The 24,131-nt window shown below is 39.4% G+C and overlaps 1 protein-coding gene across 1 annotated transcript; it reads left to right on the forward strand.

Moving 5' to 3' along the window:
• Positions 1–14,465: 14,465 nt before the first annotated feature.
• LOC308381469 (SE-cephalotoxin-like) lies at positions 14,466–19,735 on the forward strand (the record flags this gene model as incomplete). Its single annotated transcript, XM_080859041.1, has 4 exons — positions 14,466–17,118; positions 17,233–17,369; positions 18,430–18,554; positions 19,609–19,735. The coding sequence occupies 4 exons, from the start codon at positions 14,466–14,468 to the stop codon at positions 19,733–19,735; spliced, it is 3,042 nt and encodes a 1,013-aa protein (XP_080715167.1).
• Between the last annotated feature and the right edge of the window lie 4,396 nt (positions 19,736–24,131).

A 24,131-nucleotide genomic window follows, 5' to 3' on the forward strand; every position in this document is an offset into this window, starting at 1 on the left:
GAAGAGAGAGATTAGATCATGTTTGTCTATGATGCAGAATACTGTAATGGATTCTCAACATCGGGTCACTGAAGCGGATGGTACATAAATATATTCCTCACCATTCTGGACACAAAACGTGGCAATATTCTGTTCTTTTCAGGTTACATATAATATGTGAATCTATTTGTTTTCCCCCTGGTGGAAATGTGGCTTTATATCAGCACATCCTGCTGCTGTAGTTTTTGTGCAGGCGGTTCACACTTATTCTTACTGTGTGAATCGTCATCCCAGCAGGCACAGTAGTACTCTGCTCTATGGAAGGACTTTACCTGAGGGATTTTTAAAATAAATTCATTTCCTTTTTTTTCTGCTTCGAAATCCTTATAATCCTTATAATCAGGATCATTTGTCTTGGTTCCATCACTTATTTTTATGTACAGGATTCTTTTGAATCTCTCTTCCTCCTTTTTCTGGTACCAGTGGATGTAGTCCCAGCACCCTGTTCCATATGTGCAGTGTATTGAGGCCGTTGTCCCCAGTCCTATAGTTACACTGATCTTCTGATCCAGTTCCACGGCCCCCGCCACTGTTAAGAAAGAAATCTAAGGTTAGTATTTAGGAATGCCTGTGCATTTCAGTTTAAATATGTTTTAATCTGTATTGCTTTTAGAATCAGTCAACAATGAATTTCACAATAAAATGTTTCTTATCTTAGGTCACATAGACTCCATACTAACATATTGACCACACACTTTATTCATTACTTGGCTCTAACATAAGCTGTATTTCGTAAAAGCATATACGCATGGAGAGCTACTTTCCAAACAACAGATAATATTCCATTTGTCAGATTCCATCTCACCTGTGATAAGAATGAAGAATATGCATAAAAGGGGGGGACCCATGATTCTCCTCAGTGTTCCAAATGCATAGACTTAAGAACACCAGATATGTTAAAGCTGTTGGTGATATATTAGCTCTACAGGTATAATATAAAGGCAGGAGGAGGAGTTCAAATGTACAGTCAGCCTATCAGGGTGGTGCAAGAGGACCTTCTTAGTCAGCCTTCCTGTGCTAGGAGCAACAATAACACATTACAAAATGACAAGATTTCATCTGAGGCAAGGGCATAGGTTTGCATAGGGACTAGTCACGACCAAAGTTTGGGAAAGACAAAATAGTCCCCACCAATATTTTGTTGATGAGAGAAAATATCAGAAGAGTGAAAAAAAAAAGTCCAAGTTTTCAAATGCGCCCTCGGGCCTGCGAGACGTTGTAAATTCATTGGCTGAAGTGGCAGTCAGACAAACTTTGTGAAACGATACAAAAATAGAGCTGGCAGTAATCTGACAAGGTAAACTACTGAATACGTCAGGACATAATAAAGCCTCATATTAGTATTTTGTTTGGTCTCAGCATTGATAGTTTTGACCCTTTTATGCTTTGTAGATAGAAAAATACCACTTAAAAAAAGAGAGGTATCAGAAGTTTTTTAACCACAAGAAAGTAAGCAGTTATCAAGAAGCCCAGGTCGTTGTTAGTTATAGGTTAGCTAAACTACCCACACAATTCGAACATACTAGCATTACATTGCCACCCATTCTACAAGGGAAAACATGTTTTGAAAGTTGTTAGTGTGTAGAGCATGTAACTTTTGCTTGAAATAAATCTATCCTAGCGTCTGCAATCTTCCGACCAGTGTGTAAGCAGCTGGTCTGGTTTAAGCCAGAAGGAAAAAAGCTAACCTACCCACATAATGGGACCATGCTAGTTTAGCCTAGTAGCAGCAGGCTAGCAACTATAAAGTGATATTAACTGGTGATACGTTGGCCTATATATGATCCCTTGGATAGTAATAAGGCTATCTCCGTTCCCTGTAATCTCTCAACCAATGCCAGCAGTCAACTAAGCATCGTTTGTGTCTGTATAAAATTATGAATTGCTGTGCAGGAAAAACAGCAGCCTGAAGCTACAGATGTAGAGCAGGGTGATGATGAATCAGCATCAGGGGTTCAGATGAACGTTGAATTGTCCATTTTCTTAAAGATTGCATCAAAATGCTGATTTTTAACCCTCCTATTATGATTGGGGTCAATTTGAACCCATTCAATGTTTAACTTCTCTAAATTAAATGATTTACATAATTTTGCTTCTTATTAAATGACTATTCCTTATTTAATGGGGACAACTGAGTAAACACAAAATTAACATGATGATATGTTTTCAATGTCCTGTACACATGCTGTATGCATAGGTGTTCTTTTGGGCCAATTTGACCCCAGGCTGTTTTAACTGTATAAAATATATTTTAGAAATATCAACTTTTTTCATCACATTGTTACTATTCCTGATAACATACATTGTCTTTAATTCAAATTGTTATAGATAACAACAATATGTACTTAGAAATAATACAAAGCCATCAAACACCACAAGGATATCTCTTTCCAATTTTAGGTCAATCAGTGAGATTTTTTTGGTGATCTGCATACTTCTCCATACTCGCATAACTTGCATTCTGGATGTATAAGGGGGGTGGGTGGGGGTATTGTTTTATTTAGGTAGTCAACAAACAAACCTAAAGGACCTGATACATAAACTTGGGTAAAAAAAACGTTTTGGAGGTTTAAATTGCTGGGGTCAAATTGACCCCAAGGATAAAAGGTGATAGTAAATGTGAAGGTAATAGGAGGGGTAAGGGATGTTTAGACAATGTCACCCATGAATGTTATCATTCACACTGGCTATTTTAAGCATACATGTTATACTTGTAGGTAGTAAAAAGGTGCAATAAATTGGGATGCCCAAATGAATGCATCATATAATGCATTAATACATTATTTCATTGCACAGCAATCCGGTGCAGATGATGTAGGCCTAGTACAGCTCGATAAGACCTCAACCAATTACCTACATATTACATATTAATTTCAGAACAAACAAATGCATTGCATGTAATTATCATAAGGTAATTTTGTTCAATAAGGCAATATTCAGGAAACTTAGAAATCCAGTGCAGATGTAGTGCAGGTTGAGGAAGCAGCAGCTGGACCACCAGGGCTTCAGGTGAGGTCTTAGTTATGTTTGGGATATCCAAAAAGGACAACAAAAAGTGGTAATGTCAAACAAATAATGAGAACATTTAGCTTTTTATTAAACCTTATTCTTATTATGTTTAAATCAGTTCCACAAGTTAGTACACAAATGTTAATATATTTTTATAAAGTTTGCCTGTTATAACATCAACAAAGTATTTTTTTATATGGGGGGGGGGGGGGGGGGGTCTACCGAGCAGTGTTCCTCCCAATGCTGAGACCAAATCTACGCCCTTGGTTACATATCATTGTGACTTAGCTTAAATTCACAGTGGCTACTTTTGTCTTACTGACATCTCACATGAACTTTCACTGACCCTAGAAGCACTGAATAAAACGAATGTCATGAGAATTGCCTTCATGATTACACTTGAAATAACGTGGCACAATAACTATATTGCTACTATTTAAACATTATTCTGGGTCATTTTTTACTTTTTTCATTCCCTCGCAATAGTTTCGTGTTCCTTTGCAATAGTGTTGTGTTCCCTCGCATTAGTTTGCGCAATAGTCGCAAAGAATATCTAGTAACGCAAAAGTAGCTAAAAAAGTTACCACCATGACCCTTACAGCTTAAGGGGATCAGTATCAATCTTACACCAGAATCTGGTTGATTTGTGGAGTCCCCTAAAGTCATTTCATAGTCATGCTTATCATTAAGCAGTTAAACTATATTCACATATTTAATTCCAAGTACAACTCTATGAGCTGATCCATGTTGTGGCGTTGCATGTTAGAGGTAAATAGACCAAGACCAGTGCGATTGCAAAATGATTCGGAGGTAATGCAAAATGAAGCCTATTGCATGGGAACGCAAAACTTATTGCGAGTGAATGCAAAACTATTGCGATGACAAACTAAAGTATTGCGAAGGGAGGCAAAGGTCGCTGAAAAAAACCTTCTCACCATATAAAAAACTCCCACCATGACCCTAAAGGGACTCCGTATATTTAATATGGAATGTCCCTAAAGGTAACTAGTGGAGCTGGGTGAGCAGAAGTGTGATGTGGCTGGATGATTGATTTGGAGTTTATTGATGATGCAGTATGTAATCAATGACCAGGACTGTGTTCAGTGAAGACAATGATATATGCACATGAATTAATTTTTTTAAGATTATCTTTTGGGTTTTTTATGCCTTTATTTGGACAGGACAGAGGAGTTATGACAGGAAGCAAGGCAGAGAAGAGGTGGGGAAATGACATCGGGCTAGACTTGAACCTGTGTCCCCAGGGGCAATGAAACCCGTAAGTGGGGGGACTTATCGGCTTGCGCCACCGTGCCCCTTTGCACATGTATTTTTTTACACACACACGCATGCACGCACGCACGCACGCACGCACGCACGCACGCACGCACGCACGCACGCACGCACCCACGCACGCACGCACGCACGCACACACACACACACACACACGCACACAAAAAGGTAATATATCATTGTGACTTGGCTAAAATTCACAGTGGCAACTTTTGTTATACTGATATCTCAACATGAACTTTAACTGACTCTAGAAGCACTGAATAAAACTAATCTCATGAGAATAATCTTCATGATGGCACTTGAAATAAAGTGGCACAATGACTACCTATTGCTACAATTCAAACCTACAGTAATTCTGGTCCTTTTTTACATTTGCATTCCCTCGCAATAGTTTTGCATTCCCTCACAATATTTCGTGTTCCTTTGCAATAGTGTTGTGTTCCCTCGCATTAGTTTGCGCAATAGTCGCAAAGAATATCTAGTAACGCAAAAGTAGATCAAAAAGTCAACACCATGACCCTTAGAGCTTAAGGGGATCAGTATCAATCTTACACCAGATTTTGGTTGATTTGTGGAGTCCCCTAAAGGTCATTTCATAGTCATGCTTATCATTAAGCAGTTAAACTATATTCGCATATTTAATTCCAAGTAGAACTCTATGAGCTGATCCATGTTGTGGCGTTGCATGTTAGAGGCAAATAGACCAAGACCAGTGCGATTGCAAAATGATTCTGAGATAATGCAAAATGTAGCCTATTGCATGGGAACGCAAAACGTATTGTTTTTACACACACACACACACACACACACACACACACACACACACACACACACACACACACACACAGACGCAAGGTATCATTGTGACTTGGCCAAAATTCACACTGGCTACTTTTGTCTTACTGACATCTCAACATTAACTTTCGCTGACCCTAGAAGCACTGAATAAAACGAATTTCATGAGAATTGTCTTTATGATTGCACTTGAAATAAAGTGGCACAATAACTATATGGCTACAATTTACTGTAAAGCAGCAATAAGGAGTTCTGTTCCAAAACTAGCAAGCTAACTACCTAAAAGGCATGCAAAAACTTTACAAAAATCACCAACAGCCCAGTGGATACTGATAGAAGCTTGCCAGCACACTCACTGGTGTCTTTTGGCAGTATAGCTGGCAATGTCTTGCTGTGAAAGCTTTTCTTCCATTTTTGCAGGGTGTGCCAGCCCGTTACACAGAACTACATAGGGCATATCCTGGATGGCTAGTGGGGAAGACACAGGTGTTCATGTGTCCTTAACAAGACCACATGCTATCAGCAGGATGGTACCAAAACTAGTTGTCTATAAAACAATACCCTCAAAAAGTTTTAAACTTAATTCTGGGTAATTTTTTACTTTTGCTTTCCCTCGCAATAGTTTTGTGTTCCCTCGCAATAGTTTCGTGTTCCTTTGCAATAGTGTTGTGTTCCCTCGCATTAGTTTGCAAAATATTCGCAAAAAATATCTAGTAACGCAAAAGTAGCTCAAAAAGTCAACACCATGATCCTTAGAGCTTAAGGGGATCAGTATCAATCTTACACCAGAATCTGGTTGATTTGTGGAGTCCCCTAAAGGTAATTTCATAGTCATGCTTATCATTAAGCAGTTAAACTATATTCACATATTTAATTCCAAGTACAACTCTATGAGCTGATCCATGTTGTGGCGTTGCATGTTAGAGGCAAATAGACCAAGACCAGTGCGATTGCAAAATGATTCGGAGGTAATGCAAAATGAAGCCTATTGCATGGGAACGCAAAACTTATTGCGAGTGAATGCAAAACTATTGCGATGACAAACTAAAGTATTGCGAAGGAAGGCAAAGGTCGCTGAAAAAAACCTTCTCACCATATAAAAAACTCCCACCATGACCCTAAAGGGACTCCGTATATTTAATATGGAATGTCCCTAAAGGTAACTAGTGGAGCTGGGTGAGCAGAAGTGTGATGTGGCTGGATGATTGATTTGGAGTTTATTGATGATGCAGTATGTAATCAATGACCAGGACTGTGTTCAGTGAAGACAATGATATATGCACATGAATTAATTTTTTTAAGATTATCTTTTGGGTTTTTTATGCCTTTATTTGGACAGGACAGAGGAGTTATGACAGGAAGCAAGGCGGAGAAGAGGTGGGGAAATGACATCGGGCTAGACTTGAACCTGTGTCCCCAGGGGCAATGAAACCCGTAAGTGGGGGGACTTATCGGCTTGCGCCACTGTGCCCCTTTGCACATGTATTTTTTTACACACACACACACACACACACACACACACACACACACACACACACACACACACACACACACACACACACACACACACACACACACACACACACACACACACACACACACACACACACACACACACACACACGCACACAAAAAGGTTATATATCATTGTGACTTGGCTAAAATTCACAGTGGCAACTTTTGTTATACTGATATCTCAACATGAACTTTAACTGACTCTAGAAGCACTGAATAAAACTAATCTCATGAGAATAATCTTCATGATGGCACTTGAAATAAAGTGGCACAATGACTACCTATTGCTACAATTCAAACCTACAGTAATTCTGGTCCTTTTTTACATTTGCATTCCCTCGCAATAGTTTTGCATTCCCTCACAATATTTCGTGTTCCTTTGCAATAGTGTTGTGTTCCCTCGCATTAGTTTGCGCAATAGTCGCAAAGAATATCTAGTAACGCAAAAGTAGATCAAAAAGTCAACACCATGACCCTTAGAGCTTAAGGGGATCAGTATCAATCTTACACCAGATTTTGGTTGATTTGTGGAGTCCCCTAAAGGTCATTTCATAGTCATGCTTATCATTAAGCAGTTAAACTATATTCGCATATTTAATTCCAAGTAGAACTCTATGAGCTGATCCATGTTGTGGCGTTGCATGTTAGAGGCAAATAGACCAAGACCAGTGCGATTGCAAAATGATTCTGAGATAATGCAAAATGTAGCCTATTGCATGGGAACGCAAAACGTATTGTTTTTACACACACACACACACACACACACACACACACACACACACACACACACACACACACACACACACAGACGCAAGGTATCATTGTGACTTGGCCAAAATTCACACTGGCTACTTTTGTCTTACTGACATCTCAACATTAACTTTCGCTGACCCTAGAAGCACTGAATAAAACGAATTTCATGAGAATTGTCTTTATGATTGCACTTGAAATAAAGTGGCACAATAACTATATGGCTACAATTTACTGTAAAGCAGCAATAAGGAGTTCTGTTCCAAAACTAGCAAGCTAACTACCTAAAAGGCATGCAAAAACTTTACAAAAATCACCAACAGCCCAGTGGATACTGATAGAAGCTTGCCAGCACACTCACTGGTGTCTTTTGGCAGTATAGCTGGCAATGTCATGCTGTGAAAGCTTTTCTTCCATTTTTGCAGGGTGTGCCAGCCCGTTACACAGAACTACATAGGGCATATCCTGGATGGCTAGTGGGGAAGACACAGGTGTTCATGTGTCCTTAACAAGACCACATGCTATCAGCAGGATGGTACCAAAACTAGTTGTCTATAAAACAATACCCTCAAAAAGTGTCATTGTTGCATAGTGTTACTTTAAACTTAATTCTGGGTAATTTTCCCTCGCAATAGTTTCGTTTTCCTTTGCAATAGTGTTGTGTTCCCTCGCATGAGTTTGCGCAATAGTCACAACAAAATATCTAGTAACACAAAAGCAGCTCAAAAAGATACCACCATGACCCTTAGAGCTTAAGGGGATCAGTATCAATCTTACACCAGATTTGGGTTGATTTGTGGAGTCCCCTAAAGGTCATGATGGTATTTATTTCTGAGCTCTCTTTGCGTTCCCTCTCAACACTTTTGCGTCTGTATCCTGTAGATCACTGTAAGTCTTTCTTTTAGTGAGCACTCTCATTGTAATTATTAATTTATGTTTACTTTCACTGATTTCATAGTCAAGCTTATCATTAAGCAGTAAAACTATAATTGCATATTTAAATTCTAAGTACAACTCTATGAGCTGATCCATGTTGTGACTTTTGTCTTGACATCTCAACATGAACTTTAACTATATGGCTACAATTCAAACCTAATTCTGGGCCTTTTTTACATTTGCATTCCCTCGCAATAGTTTTGAGTTCCCTCGCAATAATTTCGTGTTCCTTTGCAATAGTGTTGTGTTCCCTGGCATTAGTTTGCGCAATAGTCGCAAAAAATATCTAGTAACGCAAAAGTAGCTCAAAAAGTCAACACCATGATCCTTAGAGCTTAAGGGGATCAGTATCAATCTTACACCAGAATCTGGTTGATTTGTGGAGTCCCCTAAAGGTAATTTCATAGTCATGCTTATCATTAAGCAGTTAAACTATATTCACATATTTAATAGTCGCAAAAAATATCTAGTAACGCAAATGTTGCTCAAAAAGGGGAAGGCAAAGGTAGCTGAAAAAATAACTTCTCACCGTATAAAAAACTCCCACCATGACCCTTAAGGGTGGAATGTCCCTAAAGGTAACTAGTGGAGCTGGGTGAGCAGAAGTGTGATGTGGCTGGATGATTGATCTGGAGTTTATGGATGATGCCAGGTTTGCAGGTTGCAATCAATTACCAGGACTGTGTTCAGTGAAAAGGATAAATGCACATGAATTTTTTTTTTTTTTTTTAAGATTTTCTTTTGGGCTTTTTATGCCTTTATTTGGAAAGGACAGTGGAGTTATGACAGGAAGCAAGGCGGAGAAGAGGTGGGGAAATGACATCGGGCCAGACTTGAACCTGTGTCCCCAGGGGCAATGGAGCCTGTAAGTGGGGGGACTTACTTATCGGCATGCGCCACGATGTTCCTTTGCTTTTGCACACACACACACACAACACACTCACACAGACACACACACACACACACACTGACACTCACACAGACACAAGGCTATATATCATTGTGACTTGGCTAAAATTCACAGTGGCTGCTTTTGACTGACATCTCAACATGAACTTTCACTGACGCTAGAAGCACTGAATGAAATAAATCTCATGAGATTTATCTTAATGATTTCACTTGAAATAAAGTGGCAAACAAACTATATGGCTACTATTTAAACTTAATTCTGGGCCATTTTTTATTTGTTTTATCCATAATTTGACTCAATTATTCCCACCGTGGAGCTGAGCACTTTATTAGGGAACACTATACTCATACTGGGTAGCATGGATTCCACAGTAACTAGCAAAGATTCCTTTGAGATTCTTTTTTTTTTTTCAAATTTGTTTTTATTGTTTTCTTGAAGTAACAACACATGAAAACATAAAATGTGACGGATTCAAGTTTTACAAAGAATTCTCCCTTCCCCCCTCCCCCCTCCCACGACCCAGACAGCAACCCTAAAATAAAGACAAATCATAGTCTGTACACATACATATATGTTTATACATTGAAGAAAAGAAAAACTAAAATAACTAGAATGCGTTTCGTGAACGAACTGCGAGAGTGTGCTTGCTCTGTGACAGAGAGAACAAGTGCCTATGAATTAACATGTATTTACATCTACTCAATCAGTGTAGTGGGGCCTTCTTCCAATATATTTTAGCAAGCAACCAAGCTCAACCATTATATTTTGGCTCCACTGACGTTTAGACATATGAGGGTATCTCAGAGTTTCGTTATACTGACTTACTGAGCTAAGTGAATTGTTGAAATTGCTATCTTGGTAAAAGGAAACATCTCTGCAACAATATTAGAATGAATGCGGTTACATAGCCAGCTTTACTTAAAGTTTATTGTAAGATAGGCCTATATGTTAGACTTAATGCAGTTAGAGTTAGTCTGTAGGTGTAGTATCAAACGTAAGCAACACTTTTACTGTATAGATAGAGAGCACGTGTATCACATTGGTTTATAGTCTGTCAAATTAGTTCTAGTTATTGGTGTTCGTTGCCATACAAAGTTAGTCTTCTCTTATAAGCCTAGGTAGTACATCTGATTAGAGCTAGCAACCATGAATTGCAGATTAAGGGGTCCCCTATCTCAGTGTTCATTTTGGCAGCTATTTTTAGATTCAGTCAAGACAAAAATGCATATTAGTTTTAGTCACATTTAATCATAGTTATCCTTCTTAGTTTCAGTCTAGTTTTCGAAAACTCATTACAATTTAGTCTAGTTTTAGGCACATTTAAAATTCCATATTATAGCCACATTAAACTCATTCCCTTCCCTTCTCAGGCCCAGGGACCTCCTGTGTTGTGTCAACTGCATAGTAGTCTAGCTTGCAGTACTTACATTGTGGATGCAATTAGTCTCCAAGATACAGATCTCATGCCTACAGCTGAATTCGAATTTGTTTGTAATAAATAATCGAATGTGATGATGAAGTACGGTACGCAGCGTCTTAACTGAAGCTCAACTCAACTATTACAGCAACTAGCTTGCCGCTAACGCTAACTGAAAACACATCGGAACACAGTGGCTAGCTAGGTAGCTAGCTGCTAATAAGTAACATATATAAGTAACACATCAGCAGTAATGAATCAAGTGTACTGATATTAAATGTACTACTAAATGTACTACTAACATGCCATTCTTAAATTAAAGCCAGTGACATGATGGTTAACGATTAACGAGTTAACGATGGATACCGACAATTAGCATACCTAGCTAGGTAGCATTACCATTGGATTTCAATGGCAGTTATGCTAGCTCTGGCTATCCAGTCAAAGGAGCCTTGTTTCTGGACACGTATCACTTGACGAGCGAGGGCAATACAGTCATCTGGAAAGATTAAAATGATACTAAACGAAGGGAAATCTACTGTATGGAGAATTTTCTGCTCAGTAGACAATGCAGATTCTAATTAGGCTGGTGGATATGTCCAATGTAAGAAGTGTGAAGTTTTAATGAAATATGATTGATGCAACTGTCGTTCTCCATAACAACTTGGATTAACCTGGATGGCTGGATGAAGTTTCAGACCGAACGTCAAAGATCTTCAATGGTAAGACTTGTCGGTTGTGCCTCTGTTGGTGTCTCGTAAAACGTGAATTTTATTAAAGCATAGCGTGTGCATTGTGTAGCTATTTCATTCCGAGATTGCAGGGGAGTGAAATGCTCCGCTCTGCTGCTGGTATACAGACAGCCGGAAAGGTTAACAAACGGAATGAAATAGCTACACATTACACACGCTATGCCTTAATAAAACCCACGTTACTCACATACTGGTTAACACTGTTAGAGCGGGTGTATAAACTGTACCTGAAACTGTTGCCACTACATTCGTTTTAATATTTTGCACTTTAGCATTTTAGCAAGCAACCAAGCTCAACCATTATATTTTGGCTCCACTGACGTTTAGACATATGAGGGTATCTCAGAGTTTCGTTATACTGACTTACTGAGCTAAGTGAATTGTTAAAAATTGCTATCTTGGTAAAAGGAAACATCTCTGCAACAATATTGGAATGAATGCGGTTACATAGCCAGCTTTACTTAAAGTTTATTGTAAGATAGGCCTATATGTTAGACTTAATGCAGTTAGAGTTAGACTGTAGGTCTAGTATCAAACGTAAGCAACACTTTTACTGTATAGCTAGAGAGCACGTGTATCACATTGGTTTATAGTCTGTCAAATTAGTTCTAGTTATTGGTGTTCGTTGGCATAAAAAGTTAGTCTTCTCTTATAAGCCAATAGTACATCTGATTAGAGCTAGCAACCATGAAAAACCTCTTCTGAAACTAAGAAGGATAACTATGACTAAATGTGACTAAAACTAATATGCATTTTTGTCTTAAGACTGAATCTAAAATAGCTGCCAAAATTAATACATCTCAGTGTTCATTTTGGCAGCTATTTTAGATTCAGTGCATATTAGTTTTAGTCACATTTAGTCATAGTTATCCTTCTTAGTTTCAGTCTAGTTTTCGAAAACTGAGCACACTACAACAGCTACATCCTCAAACGTTTTTCAGTTAACCTAATGATTCAAGGTCTCTCATGAATCATTACTCCCAGGACACGGGTTAATGTTAACTCACGCCATCGGCCACAACAAGTTAACCATTCTTTCAGTATAAGCAACTTTTGCATAGCCCCGCACAGCTAGGACAGCTCACGTTACCGTAGTAGGAATACAAGCCTTAGCCACACAACTAAATTCATGAATTACTTCACAGGTTTACTTAACAACTTGAATTAAGGAAAATGATCCCCCGTTACGGCTAGCTGAAACTGCCAGTGGATACTCCCGTTACGTAGTGTTAGTTAGCCTTTAGCCCCGTACTCAGATGTTACAGCTGCTTAACACAGCTAGGATAGCTCTGCTTAACACAGCTAACGTTACCGTAGTGGGAATACAAGCCTTAGGTCACTATATCCACACAACTAAATTCATGAATTACTTCAAAGGTTTACTTCACAACTTGAATTAAGGAAAATGGCGTCTCCAACGTTAACGTAACGTTAATTTATATGTTAGCTGCTACGGCTAACTATCAGTTTCCATTAAAATTTCAGTCAGTACACTGAAAATGCTGCCATTCAACTCACCTTAACGAAGTGGAAATACGGTAGCTAGGTTAGAAACTGTAGTTACTCTTATTCTTTCTCGAAGTTGAATTGAGAGGGACAGAGAAATACGGTTCCTCTTATTCTTTTTCAAAGTTGAATTGAGAGGGACAGAGAAAATGCGGTTCCTTGGATTTGGCGGTGTCAGTGAGAAGCACAGCTGCAAGCCAGTTTAATGACCCTATTATGACGTCATAATGGCAGAGACCTCTGCCATGCAAGTCTATGGAGAAAAAAGGGGATGAAAAAGAGGGATAAAAAAGGAGTGGCATGGGGTACCGCCACGAAAAGTCATAGCAGCTTGAACCGGATCGGGCCGGACGTTTTGGTGTTTGAATGGCGTCTCTAGCTCAATCGGGCGAGGAGGAGTTAGCTGCAAGAAAAACGTACGGAATAAAGAAAACTTGACGATAACAATACTGTGCTTCCCTTCGGGCAAGCACACTAATAAAGAAAACTTGACGATAACAATACTGTGCTTCCCTTCGGGCAAGCACACTAATAATAACAAAAATAATAAATAACAAAAAGGGAGGGAGGGGGGGGGGGGGGGGTGGTCTCTGGATTCCTAGATTATGGCTATGGATTATACCAGACTACATTTGTCCAGTCTCCCAAGAGTCCAGTTTTGGTGAGCCTGTGCCCACTGCAGCCTCAGCTGTCTGTTCTTGGCTGATGGAGGTGGAAACAGCTCCTGCAAGCCAGAAAATGACTAAGGATGACTTGAGGGAGGTGATGCAGCAAAATGTTTTTTGAAGTTGAGGTCCTTTATCTAGGTTCATCAGGACAAGTGTCCCATTCTATTGAAAGAGGAACTTACACAACCTGCTGCAAAGTCAGGCATAAAAGCAAGGAGATGGTCAGAAGAAACCCCCTCAGATCTCGATACCAACAACCGTCTACCTGTTCGCAACCCTGATTCAGTAGAGAGGAAGACAAACACCTCACAGCGTGAGCAGATCTTACCTTCTGAAGGCTCTACATTTTCACTCAGGTAAGACATTCCTAAAAATGATCCTTGTGAAATTATGTGGAGAGTTTTTTCTGATAGTCTCTCCAAATAATCCTGCCATGAATGAAGATCCATTTAGACAAGATTCAATTAAATAATTCTTACCGTTATTGCAAGTGAATTTACACTGTAACTTTTACCGATTTATTTAAATGATTCATTTATCAGAGATTTACTTTAAAATGAAGAGTAAGATAGCAGAGTTATGTGGGCATGTGTGGTTATGATATGTTATTATATTATAAATAATTATAATTACTCTGTATTGGTTTTTATCTACCTAATTGCTTTTATCGGTTTTTATATTTGAATGATAATTGTATGACATTCTATTTTATTTTGCTGCCTCTTTGAAGCACTTTGTAACATGGATTTTGCTCTCTAAATAAAGATTATTACTATTATAAAATCACCATGACTCTGGAGCCTAAGATGTCTGTCAGAGATGTGACACGTTGTCTTTGTTTGTATTGTTTTCTTTTATCCACAGGTGAATCTGTCATGGGTACCTCTAACGCCATCCTTGCCGTCCTTATCTGTAGCTGTTTTTTCACAGTGACAAATACAGCCAATGAAGAAAATCAAATTAAAACAACGCAAGTTGCTCAAATAGAGAAAGTAATGACCATGCCTAAAGAACTCCTCAAAGGTCTAGATGACGTGTCCAAGTTGGTTACAAAATCCACTGATTCAATCCAAAAAGTCCTCAAAGTCTTTGATGTGTTTGGTAAAATTGCTTCAAGTTTTGGCTTCATAGGTTCACTGCTTAGTGTCATCTTCGCCTTCCTTCCAAAATCTGATCCAATGCTTAACTTTATGAAAGAACAGTTTTCTGAGGTCAACCGGAAACTCGATTCAGTATCCTTGCAAATTTCCGAACTGCAAACAGAAATGGAATGGACGAACTACGCAAGCGCATATGGAAAAGACGAGAATGCCATCAAAAACTCATGGGTCAAGCTGAAAGAACTAATGGACAACGGTCCTATTGCTACCACAGACGAACAAAAACACAGACTTGCTGAACAGTTCACTTCATTCTATCTAACCACAGGAACAGAGAGTAGTGTTGCGAATCTGTACAGATACCTAACCGATCGAAGTTCAGTCAGCCTTAATAAGAACCTGTTGCAGCTTGTCATTGAGAAGTCAAACGGTGATTTTAAAGTTTTGACGCAGTACTCTTCCTACTTTACTGCGCTCATGGTTTCTGGGCTTCAGATGAATGTTTTTTACTACAAGCTTAAGGGCTATGATGCTGAAGCAAAGGCGAAAGAGGCGGGCACTCAGTTATCCAATGCCTTATTAGCCATACAGGATGCCTTAATTCAGTGTGCTAATGAGTTTCCGAGATGGGCTGAAAAGGATGCACAGAAAATTGGCACTGAACGATTCTCAGATACCAAGCAGCTAGCTGCACGCATGAAGAAACACTTGGAGCAAAAGTTTTTCTGGTATGATTGGTTCGTAATTGCGCACTCCAATGATGCTAAGGACGAGTATACTTATGGACAATCAATCAGCTTAACTGTTCAAGACAAGACAGAGGTTCACCTTATTCATCGAGAAAAGAAGGCCTCTACCAATCAAGGTATTGTGAACGACATCAAATCTCAATGGTTGCAAGAAGATTTGTATCCGCTAGAGTGTCAAAACATGGAGGGCAAGTTCCTCCAAATATTTGGTGCCCAAGCAGTGAGCCATATTCAGTACCTTCATGCTGTTTATCAGACATCAGATTACACTCAGACAAGTGACTCTGATGTGGAGCTGAACTGTGGCATATTCTTTTTTAAGAAACCCCTTCGGGAACAAACAAAACTCTTCGATAACTTCCGAATCATAAACATTTTCCTCAAGAGTAGGGATCTCGTACAAAATGCTCCTTGTTCAAAAGTCAACTGTCTCAACGGACAATGCATACCCCTGAAGGACACCACACAAGGCTTCTGTAGGTGCAACAGTATGTACCGAGGTCTAACTTGTGAGGAAAGCATCCAAAATGAAATTGATTATGCTGCTACAGAGGCGAAAATGAATGAGATTATCATTCAACCTGTTCCTGATCTAACTGCAATATTTTATAGTGTCAAGGCGTTGAAGGACTATACAAGAGAACTGGTCGAATCTGTCCATCATGGTATTCAGTGGACACAAATACTCATTAAGTACATCGATACGATCAAGAATTTTCGCTATATCACTACATTTCACACGCGACTTGAAAATAATACTATAGCCCAAAGCCAATACATTGATGAAGTAAAAACACATTTTTCTGGTGGGCACACATTTACATATCACCTCGAACAGTTTAACCATATGATGAAGGGTACTGGATTTGCAGATAGGCAGAACATTCTGGATGTTTTTCGTAGGTCCTTTATTTTAAACTCAAAACCTACTGACCCAAAAGAATGTACAAAAACCTACAGGAATGAAATTGACCATTTTGTGCGCTACATGTTCACGCTTGAAAAGGAAGCAGTGCTGGCCTGGCAGAAATATCTGTTAGCTACTGGGAAGTCAGAGCAAATTCATTTTATGGAAGCTCTTTTCAAGAAATTTGTCTCTGAACAGTGGAGAGTCCTCAATGGAAACGGATGTGGCCCTCTGACTGCTAAGCAGCTTGATAATAGCTACTGCGACAAGGCTTACCACAGCACCAATGGGCAGCAGGTGGAACTGAAGTGTCTTGGAGACTACAAGCCGTACCCTCAGACTGTGCAGTGCTCCAATGGGCAGTGGAGTGCCTTGCCTGTATGTTATACTGCGCAGGTCAATGGGAATGTTCAGTGCACATCAGAAGCTGGAGCCACCGTCTGCAAAGCGTCTTGTTCACCAGGTTGGGGTTACGCCAAGCGTCCTCATACTGAGGTAGTCAGGTGTGTACAGCAGCCTTGTACGTCCTTCACACCTGTAAAGTGTCTCAGCTGCACAGATAACAGCGTGTGCAGAGACCATGAGGTCTGTGAGCGGAGCACTGGTACCTGTCGTGACGGATGTCTTGTTGCACCCTGTGGAGTGAACGCCAAATGCTCCTACAAGACTCACCAGAGGAGCTGCATATGTGTGAGTCCATGGAAAGGAAACCCTTATAGCGGCTGCAGGAGCCAGGACCTAAAGTGGATTCAGACTTCAGGAAAGCCTTCTAGTAGGTCAACTTTGAACTTACATCATAATACCTGTATATACTCCCGTCTTATGTTAAAAAGCATGTTCTTACTTTTTGAACTCATTAATGCTCAAACTCATTTATGTTCAACAGATGCTGTTGTCTCTAGAACAGGACTTGCTGTTTGCCGTGCCTACGGACCAGACGGAGGGTGGCACAGTGGATATTTAAAGGGCAGTGAATGTGCCTATGAGTGGGACTGGAAGGAGCATAAAACCCGTAGCTATGAGGTATGATGAGCATAAGAAAGAGCAAATTAAATATCAAATTATTTGAGATCACCCTAGTAACATCTTTCTCAATTAATCTAAAGTAAATCATCTTGCTCTTAAATACATGCAGTGACTTGTATTCTTCAGAGCTCCTCAGTTTGTACTTCACACTTGTTCTCCCTCTCTGCAGCTCTTCTTACCCTCTGAACCTTCTCATACACACACACACACCCTCAACACTTACACACACACACACCCTCAACACTCACACTCACCCTCAACACTCACACACACACGCACTCTCTCCTACATTTGACATGCCAACATCCATACATCCATATTCCTCTAGTCACTCTTTCTTGCTCTTGTTATGTTTGATACAATTATGTATTCTTTTAATGTAATGTTGTTGTCCTCCCCTTTTTATGTTTCTGTCACATGAGCCGGGGTATAACTATTTATTTATCTGAGGACTTCTTTCAAGTCTGCAGAGCGTCATAGCTTAGAGAAGTTTGAATAAAATGTATATAATTTAAATACAATCAAATGTGTTTTTGTCAAACACATTAATGATGGTATTAACATTGACAAAAGGATATTTTTATATAAAAAATGGGCATTTAATTGGTTGAAAATGGCTCATCATGCCATCTTCTGTTTAAAATCATCCTGAACCTTGCAAGGCCAATGCTGACATAGAGTGCACTGTTTGGGACTCTTCTACCTCATAAAATGGGCCGCCCACCTCCCCCAGCCCCTCCAGTGATGAATGAATGTCTCATTTCAATTTGCTGATGGAGATTCATCATTCACAGGAGTTTGTGTAGCCCTCTCTAAGCCCCTTGGCCACTTTTTAGCAATTTTCAAAAGTATGCAGTCGGTGGAGTGACATTTTATGCAGTTTCCAACCTTGGCATATTATTTATGTTTTTTTTTTATATTTATCTTGTAAAAAGTAGGCTGTATAACATTCATTACAATGTATATTTTGTTAATATAATGATTAGATTACACAAGTTACAAAATGTATTGTGTTTTTTTGTACATCATCTTCATGTGATTTTGTGCTTGTCTTCAGGTTTTGACTGACTCATGTCCAGCGATTGGCACTGGTTATAAATGGATGGACGGGTGGCAGGGGGGGAACACATTTAAGTACGCTGAGTCAACAACGTGGACTGGAGTCAATCTCTATGTGTGCAGGTTAGTCACAGCAGCATTTCCTGCAGAGAACACATTCACAGTTGTCTGGGAATTCCCGGCCGCTTCACTGCATTTCATTTGCTCAGTTAGTCTGGCCAACTCCTCAATGGAGGTCCACTTCACTCACGTAATTGGACACGCCTTTAACCAATCAGACCAACGATACTATACAACGATACAACGATCGGTAATAAAGCAAACACATCTTTTTTCTGTATGAATTGTTCCACAGCAGGTTTCTGTTCTATTTTCAAAGAAAACTTGCCTTTGAAATCATCAAAGACAGCCACGAGAGCAGTAAATAGTTTACTGTGCTTTTCTCTTAAGTTTCGCTTTTGTTACGGTAGACGTGGTTATTTTAAATCCGCCAATGGCGCGCCAGGTAGCCAAAAGCCAGTTTGTGATTGGCTCCAAGGATTCTGGAAATCTTGAAGTGAACTGCTATCCTAAGTTTGCCAGACCCCCTTCAGAGGCTAAATCAAATTGGCCGGAGAAGAGGGGCGGGACTTCCCAGACTACATTCACAGCCATTTCTCACATAAATGTTGATACGATTGATGGGCTGGCTCTGATAGCAACACTTACATTTATGATCATCTGCTTTTGTTGTTTCTGAGCACTGCTCTGGGGTATGTAAAAATTAGAGAGAGCTTTTCACGTTTTTCTGGCATTTGACGACCTTACCACCATAGGCTCGGTTTGTAAAGGGAGGGTTATTCAGTTGGTTGAAATTGAACAACCTCACCACTAGATGTTACTAAATCCTACACACTGGTCTTTTAAAAACAAACATGATTTGTCCCAACTCTGTATTTCTCTGATTTGAACCTCAGGTTAAGTTTTCTCTTGAGGAAATATGATTTTAAGCTACCCTCCAACAGTATAAAGTAAATCAAACTTAAAGGTTGAAAATGACTATAAGAAACCTTTGTACTAAAACTACAGCAAATGTGTAAGACCATCACAACCTCATGTTGGCATTATATGGGGATGCAACAGACACGGCAAAAGAGACACATTCAAAACTGATGTTCTGTTCTTTATCGCCCTCTAGTGCCAAGACATATGACATGCCTGGGAAACTCTTCAACACTCGCCATGGCTTCATGTGCCATATCCCTGTGTGGAGAGACAGCAGACACTCTGCATTTTATTCTCTTGTTCCAAAACCATGTTTTTGACCACCATGCATTTTGATATCTAAACATTTGAGCTTTGGTGCAATAAATATATTCTATTCTGGTCTAACAGCTAATGCTGTTTATGCCTTCTATCTTTAAATTAGGTAAAACGATAGAGAAACTAATGCTTGCTGAGAAAGGTTGCTGTTGGGCTCCTGTATCTTTCCTTAAGAGTTCAAAGATCATTATATCATTCTTAAGATCCTTTTATTTTCCTAAGATCATTAAATGCTGTTAAATGACAATACTGTTACTCTCGAGTAGATCTGATGCAGTTCTAACCCACCAGGGGCACCGCCAGTCTAGAGTAAAGTAGTGTCGGGCAACACTTCTGCTTATTTGCTGCTGCTGATTGATGTCACTTGTATCTGCTGATGATTGATGATATCTTACCGCTTTAATAAACATAAATGAACATTGATGTATGATTCACTGAGTTTCCAAAAGCACACTGACCTCTGGTATAAAACATTTGAAACTCAGATTCACTTTTTATTTAATAATACAGTATACAGTCATTGTTAAATCCCATCCCTACTAGCTAACCTTAATTAAGCTCAATGCTTACCTCTTCGGGAGGAAATGCATTTGCCAACTTTGCATCCGTCTTAAAACCCTTCTTGGCATTTAGCTGAATATTTACATGCATTTTACTATATCTCTGGGTAGACACAAACATGATCTGTCATGGTCCAGTTCCTTTGCTTAAATCCATGGCGGTTGCACGATGTGTTTGTGTTTTTATCTGGCAACCCAGGGTGGGTCAAAATGGTACTTGAGAGAAACAGGCAAAGGGCGGAATCACACAGGTCATAACATAAACAGATATTCCGCTCTGGAAGGGAGATTTAAAAAGGAGATTTATAAAAGTTGTAGCATTGTCGTTGGAGAAGCCAGTTTTTCAATGTAGCATGTTTCCTCAATCTGATGACATTTCATGCTCGTTTTATGATTTAGTACAGTGTACATGTATAACATCCTCAACTCACATGGCTTTATGGCATCCTTCACCCTACCTACTTGAATGGATGAAAGAAACTAGAGAAAATGCAATGTGTGATTGCTCAACAGTAGTAGACCCCCCACCCAGCAAATTACAGATTATTCAGCCCACCTATTGTTGTATATTATTATAATTATAACCATACAACACAGGCTTTGAGGGATTCATGAGGTAAATGTCTTTCCATTTGTCTTTGCTCGGTACTATTAATGAAGCAGACAGTAATGTCAGTAATGTCTGTATTCCTTACCATTCAATCCACGGACACTTGTTGATATTCTATTAGGATGTTCACAGTAGTTCCTACTGCCAGGATCATCCCAGCATGGGAATGGACACATTATGTTATTTAAATTGTATTAATGTTGAGCTGAAATCCCTGTAACTCATTTTGGTATTCAGTTAAACTACATGAGGTGACCATGTAGGCACCAGCAGGCACTGGTCTGGGGTCTGAAGTGGACTGGATGCTGAGGCACAAGGCCCTGTGTGATTAAAGGCCAATATATGCTCAGTTTCAGACGCAACGCGTAAGCACGTAAGCGCTAGCAATTAACCACCAGAGCAAAGGCTTGCGTAAAATGGCGCAAGTCTAGAAAAAGGGGCCGACGCACGCAAGACGTGAAAAGACGCGCAAAGGGCGCACAAGGGCAGAGTTTCATTTATACACATTTCATAAACGAACCAGTCTTATTGTTTTGTAGAAAGTATTGCGATGCTCCTGAATACACAGAGAGAAGAGAGAGAGTGGATCATGTTTGTCTATGATGCAGAATACTGTAATGGATTCTCAACATCAGGGTCACTGAAGTGGATGGTGATAAATATATTCCTCACCATTCTGGACACTAAACGTGGCAATATTCTGTTCTTTTCAGGTTACACATAATATCTGAATCTTTTCGTTTTCCCTCACGTGGAAATGTGGCTTCATATCAGCACATCCTGCTGCTGTAGTTTTTGTGCAGGCGGTTCACACTAAGGCCGAATCTCGATTCTTCCCCTTGCCCCTTTTGCTTTGTCTTTGTCTTTGTCTTAACCCTAGAACTTGCAAGTGTAAGGGCCAAGGGCTGAAAACTTGCCCCTATGAAATGAGACGCCACTCGGTTTCTGGTACGTCATGCGTGACTCTATGAGCTATGAAACTAGCGATTTAAAAAAAGTTTCAATGAAGAACATGGTTGCAAATATATATGTATACAACTGTGTAGAGCACGAAACAAGACTGTCGTCATTTTTAAATTAATTATAAGCCAAAAATACTTACATGTAGTGTATGTAGCATCTAGCTGGCAAGCTACCATATAAGCCAATAGAGTGGTGGTATACGCGCTAATTGTACCCTAAAACTACCGTTTGAAAGCTTCAGTTAAGACCTACAATACTATGCATCGTACGTGTAGCACATTTCAGATCAAACCGAGTCATTATAAACATATAAAAAGTTGTGTAGATAGCTTTATTCATGTAAAATATTCCTCGCTTCAAGCAGCTATGTTTTTTTTTTAAATTCCCGAACTGGTTTCGCTATGTGCTCTGGGATAGCCCTTGGAGGAGCAAGTGAGCTCTCAGATAATCTTAAAAATAAGGGGTACATAGCCCTCAATCTTATCCCTTAATCTTGATCAAATTTGGTATTGAGACACCACTAGCTCTCACATGAACGCGCAATTTCAAGGGTAAGGGGGAAGATAAGGGGTAAGGGGAAGTATTGAGATTGGGCCTAATTCTTACTGTGTGAATTCCAACAGGCACAGTAGTACACTGCTCTATGGAAGGACTTTACCTCAGGGACTTTTAAAATAAATTCATTTCCCTTTTTTTCTGCTTTGAAGTCCTAATAATCCTTATAATCAGGATCATTTGTGACGGCTCCATCACTTATATCTATGTACAGGATTCTTTTGAAGCTCTCTCCCTCCTTTTTCCTGGTACCAGTGAATGTAGTTCCAGCACCCTGTTCCATGTGTGCAGTGAACTGAGGCCATGGTCCCCAGTGGAACAGTTAGACTGATCTTCTGATCGAGTTCCACGGCCCCCGCCACTGAAAATAAATCAATCTTAGGTTAGTGTTTAGAAATACCTGTACGTTGCAACTCAAAGATGTTTTAAACTGTATTTCTTTTACAATCAATGAAAAATTAATTTCACAACTAAACTAAAACTCCTGCAGTTCCACATAGACTCCATACTGACATATTGACCACACACTTTACTCAATACCTGGCTCTAACATAAGCTGTAGTTCTTAAAAGTGTATGCGCATTGGGAGACATTCCATTTGTCAGATTCCATCTCACCTGTGATAAGAATGAAGAATATTCATAAAAGGGGGGGATCCATGATTCTCCTCAGTGTTCCAAATGCATAGACTTAAGAACACCAGATATGTTAAAGCCGTTGGTGATATATTAGCTCTACAGGTATGATATAGAGCAGGAGGAGGAGTTCAAATGTGCTGTCAGCCTATCAGAGTGGTGCAAGAGGACATTCTTAGTCAGTCTTCCTGTGCTAGGAGCAGCAATAATACATTACAAAATGACAAGATTTCATCTGGGAGACAAAATACTGTATGGGAACGGTAAGTAACTGCACATTACTTTGAAACTACTAGTCACTGTGTCTTCACAGAAATGATGACGAATGAAAAAACAATGAAATATGGCTTAACCGATACATCTCAGGGTTGGAGTATTTTTTTTTTTAATTCTAGAGGCTGTTTGTTTTATCAGTTTTGCCAGTACTGCAGCCACTATTGGCCTCTTTTGAAACTTAGCAGTCTCTACTGGAATCAGCCTCCTCATGTTGGTTTTACCAATATTAGTGTAAATGCTGTTCACTGATCATATTTGCCTCATGACATCGCTATTTTGAGACGTCTGTGTCCTCATGATCAATACTTACCTGAAAGACCTGTTGTCTTCTGCAACTCACATGAAATATAAAAAAAAATTCCAATGCAATGCACCGGATTTGTTCTTGTTTCTAAAATAAAAATGATTGTGATGCTGGACTGCAATAAAGGCTTGATGTATCAAATATGATACAAAAAAAATCATCATATATGTAAATTACTTTTTTTTTTTGCCAAGAGTATAAATAAAGGAAAAGTAAAATGTTCTGGCTAACACTGGTTGTGTCCGTCTTTACAGGGTTAAATTACACAATTACACTAATATGTTATTTTTATTTCTTTGTTTCACTCATTCTCCCACTTTATATGGTGGCCATATTATGCACCGCTATGCAGTGCGTTTAGTTAATAAAAGGTTCTGCTTGTGAATCTGACAGAAATAAGCGAGTCAGCCTAGTATTTATGGTCTGATGGTACAGTATATAGTGCTTCCTCCCATTAGTTTGCCAGTAAAAGGGGCAGCCATGCATTTGGGAGTG

This window comes from Sprattus sprattus (assembly GCF_963457725.1).
Source record: "Sprattus sprattus genome assembly, chromosome: 20".
Taxonomy (NCBI): domain Eukaryota; kingdom Metazoa; phylum Chordata; class Actinopteri; order Clupeiformes; family Clupeidae; genus Sprattus; species Sprattus sprattus.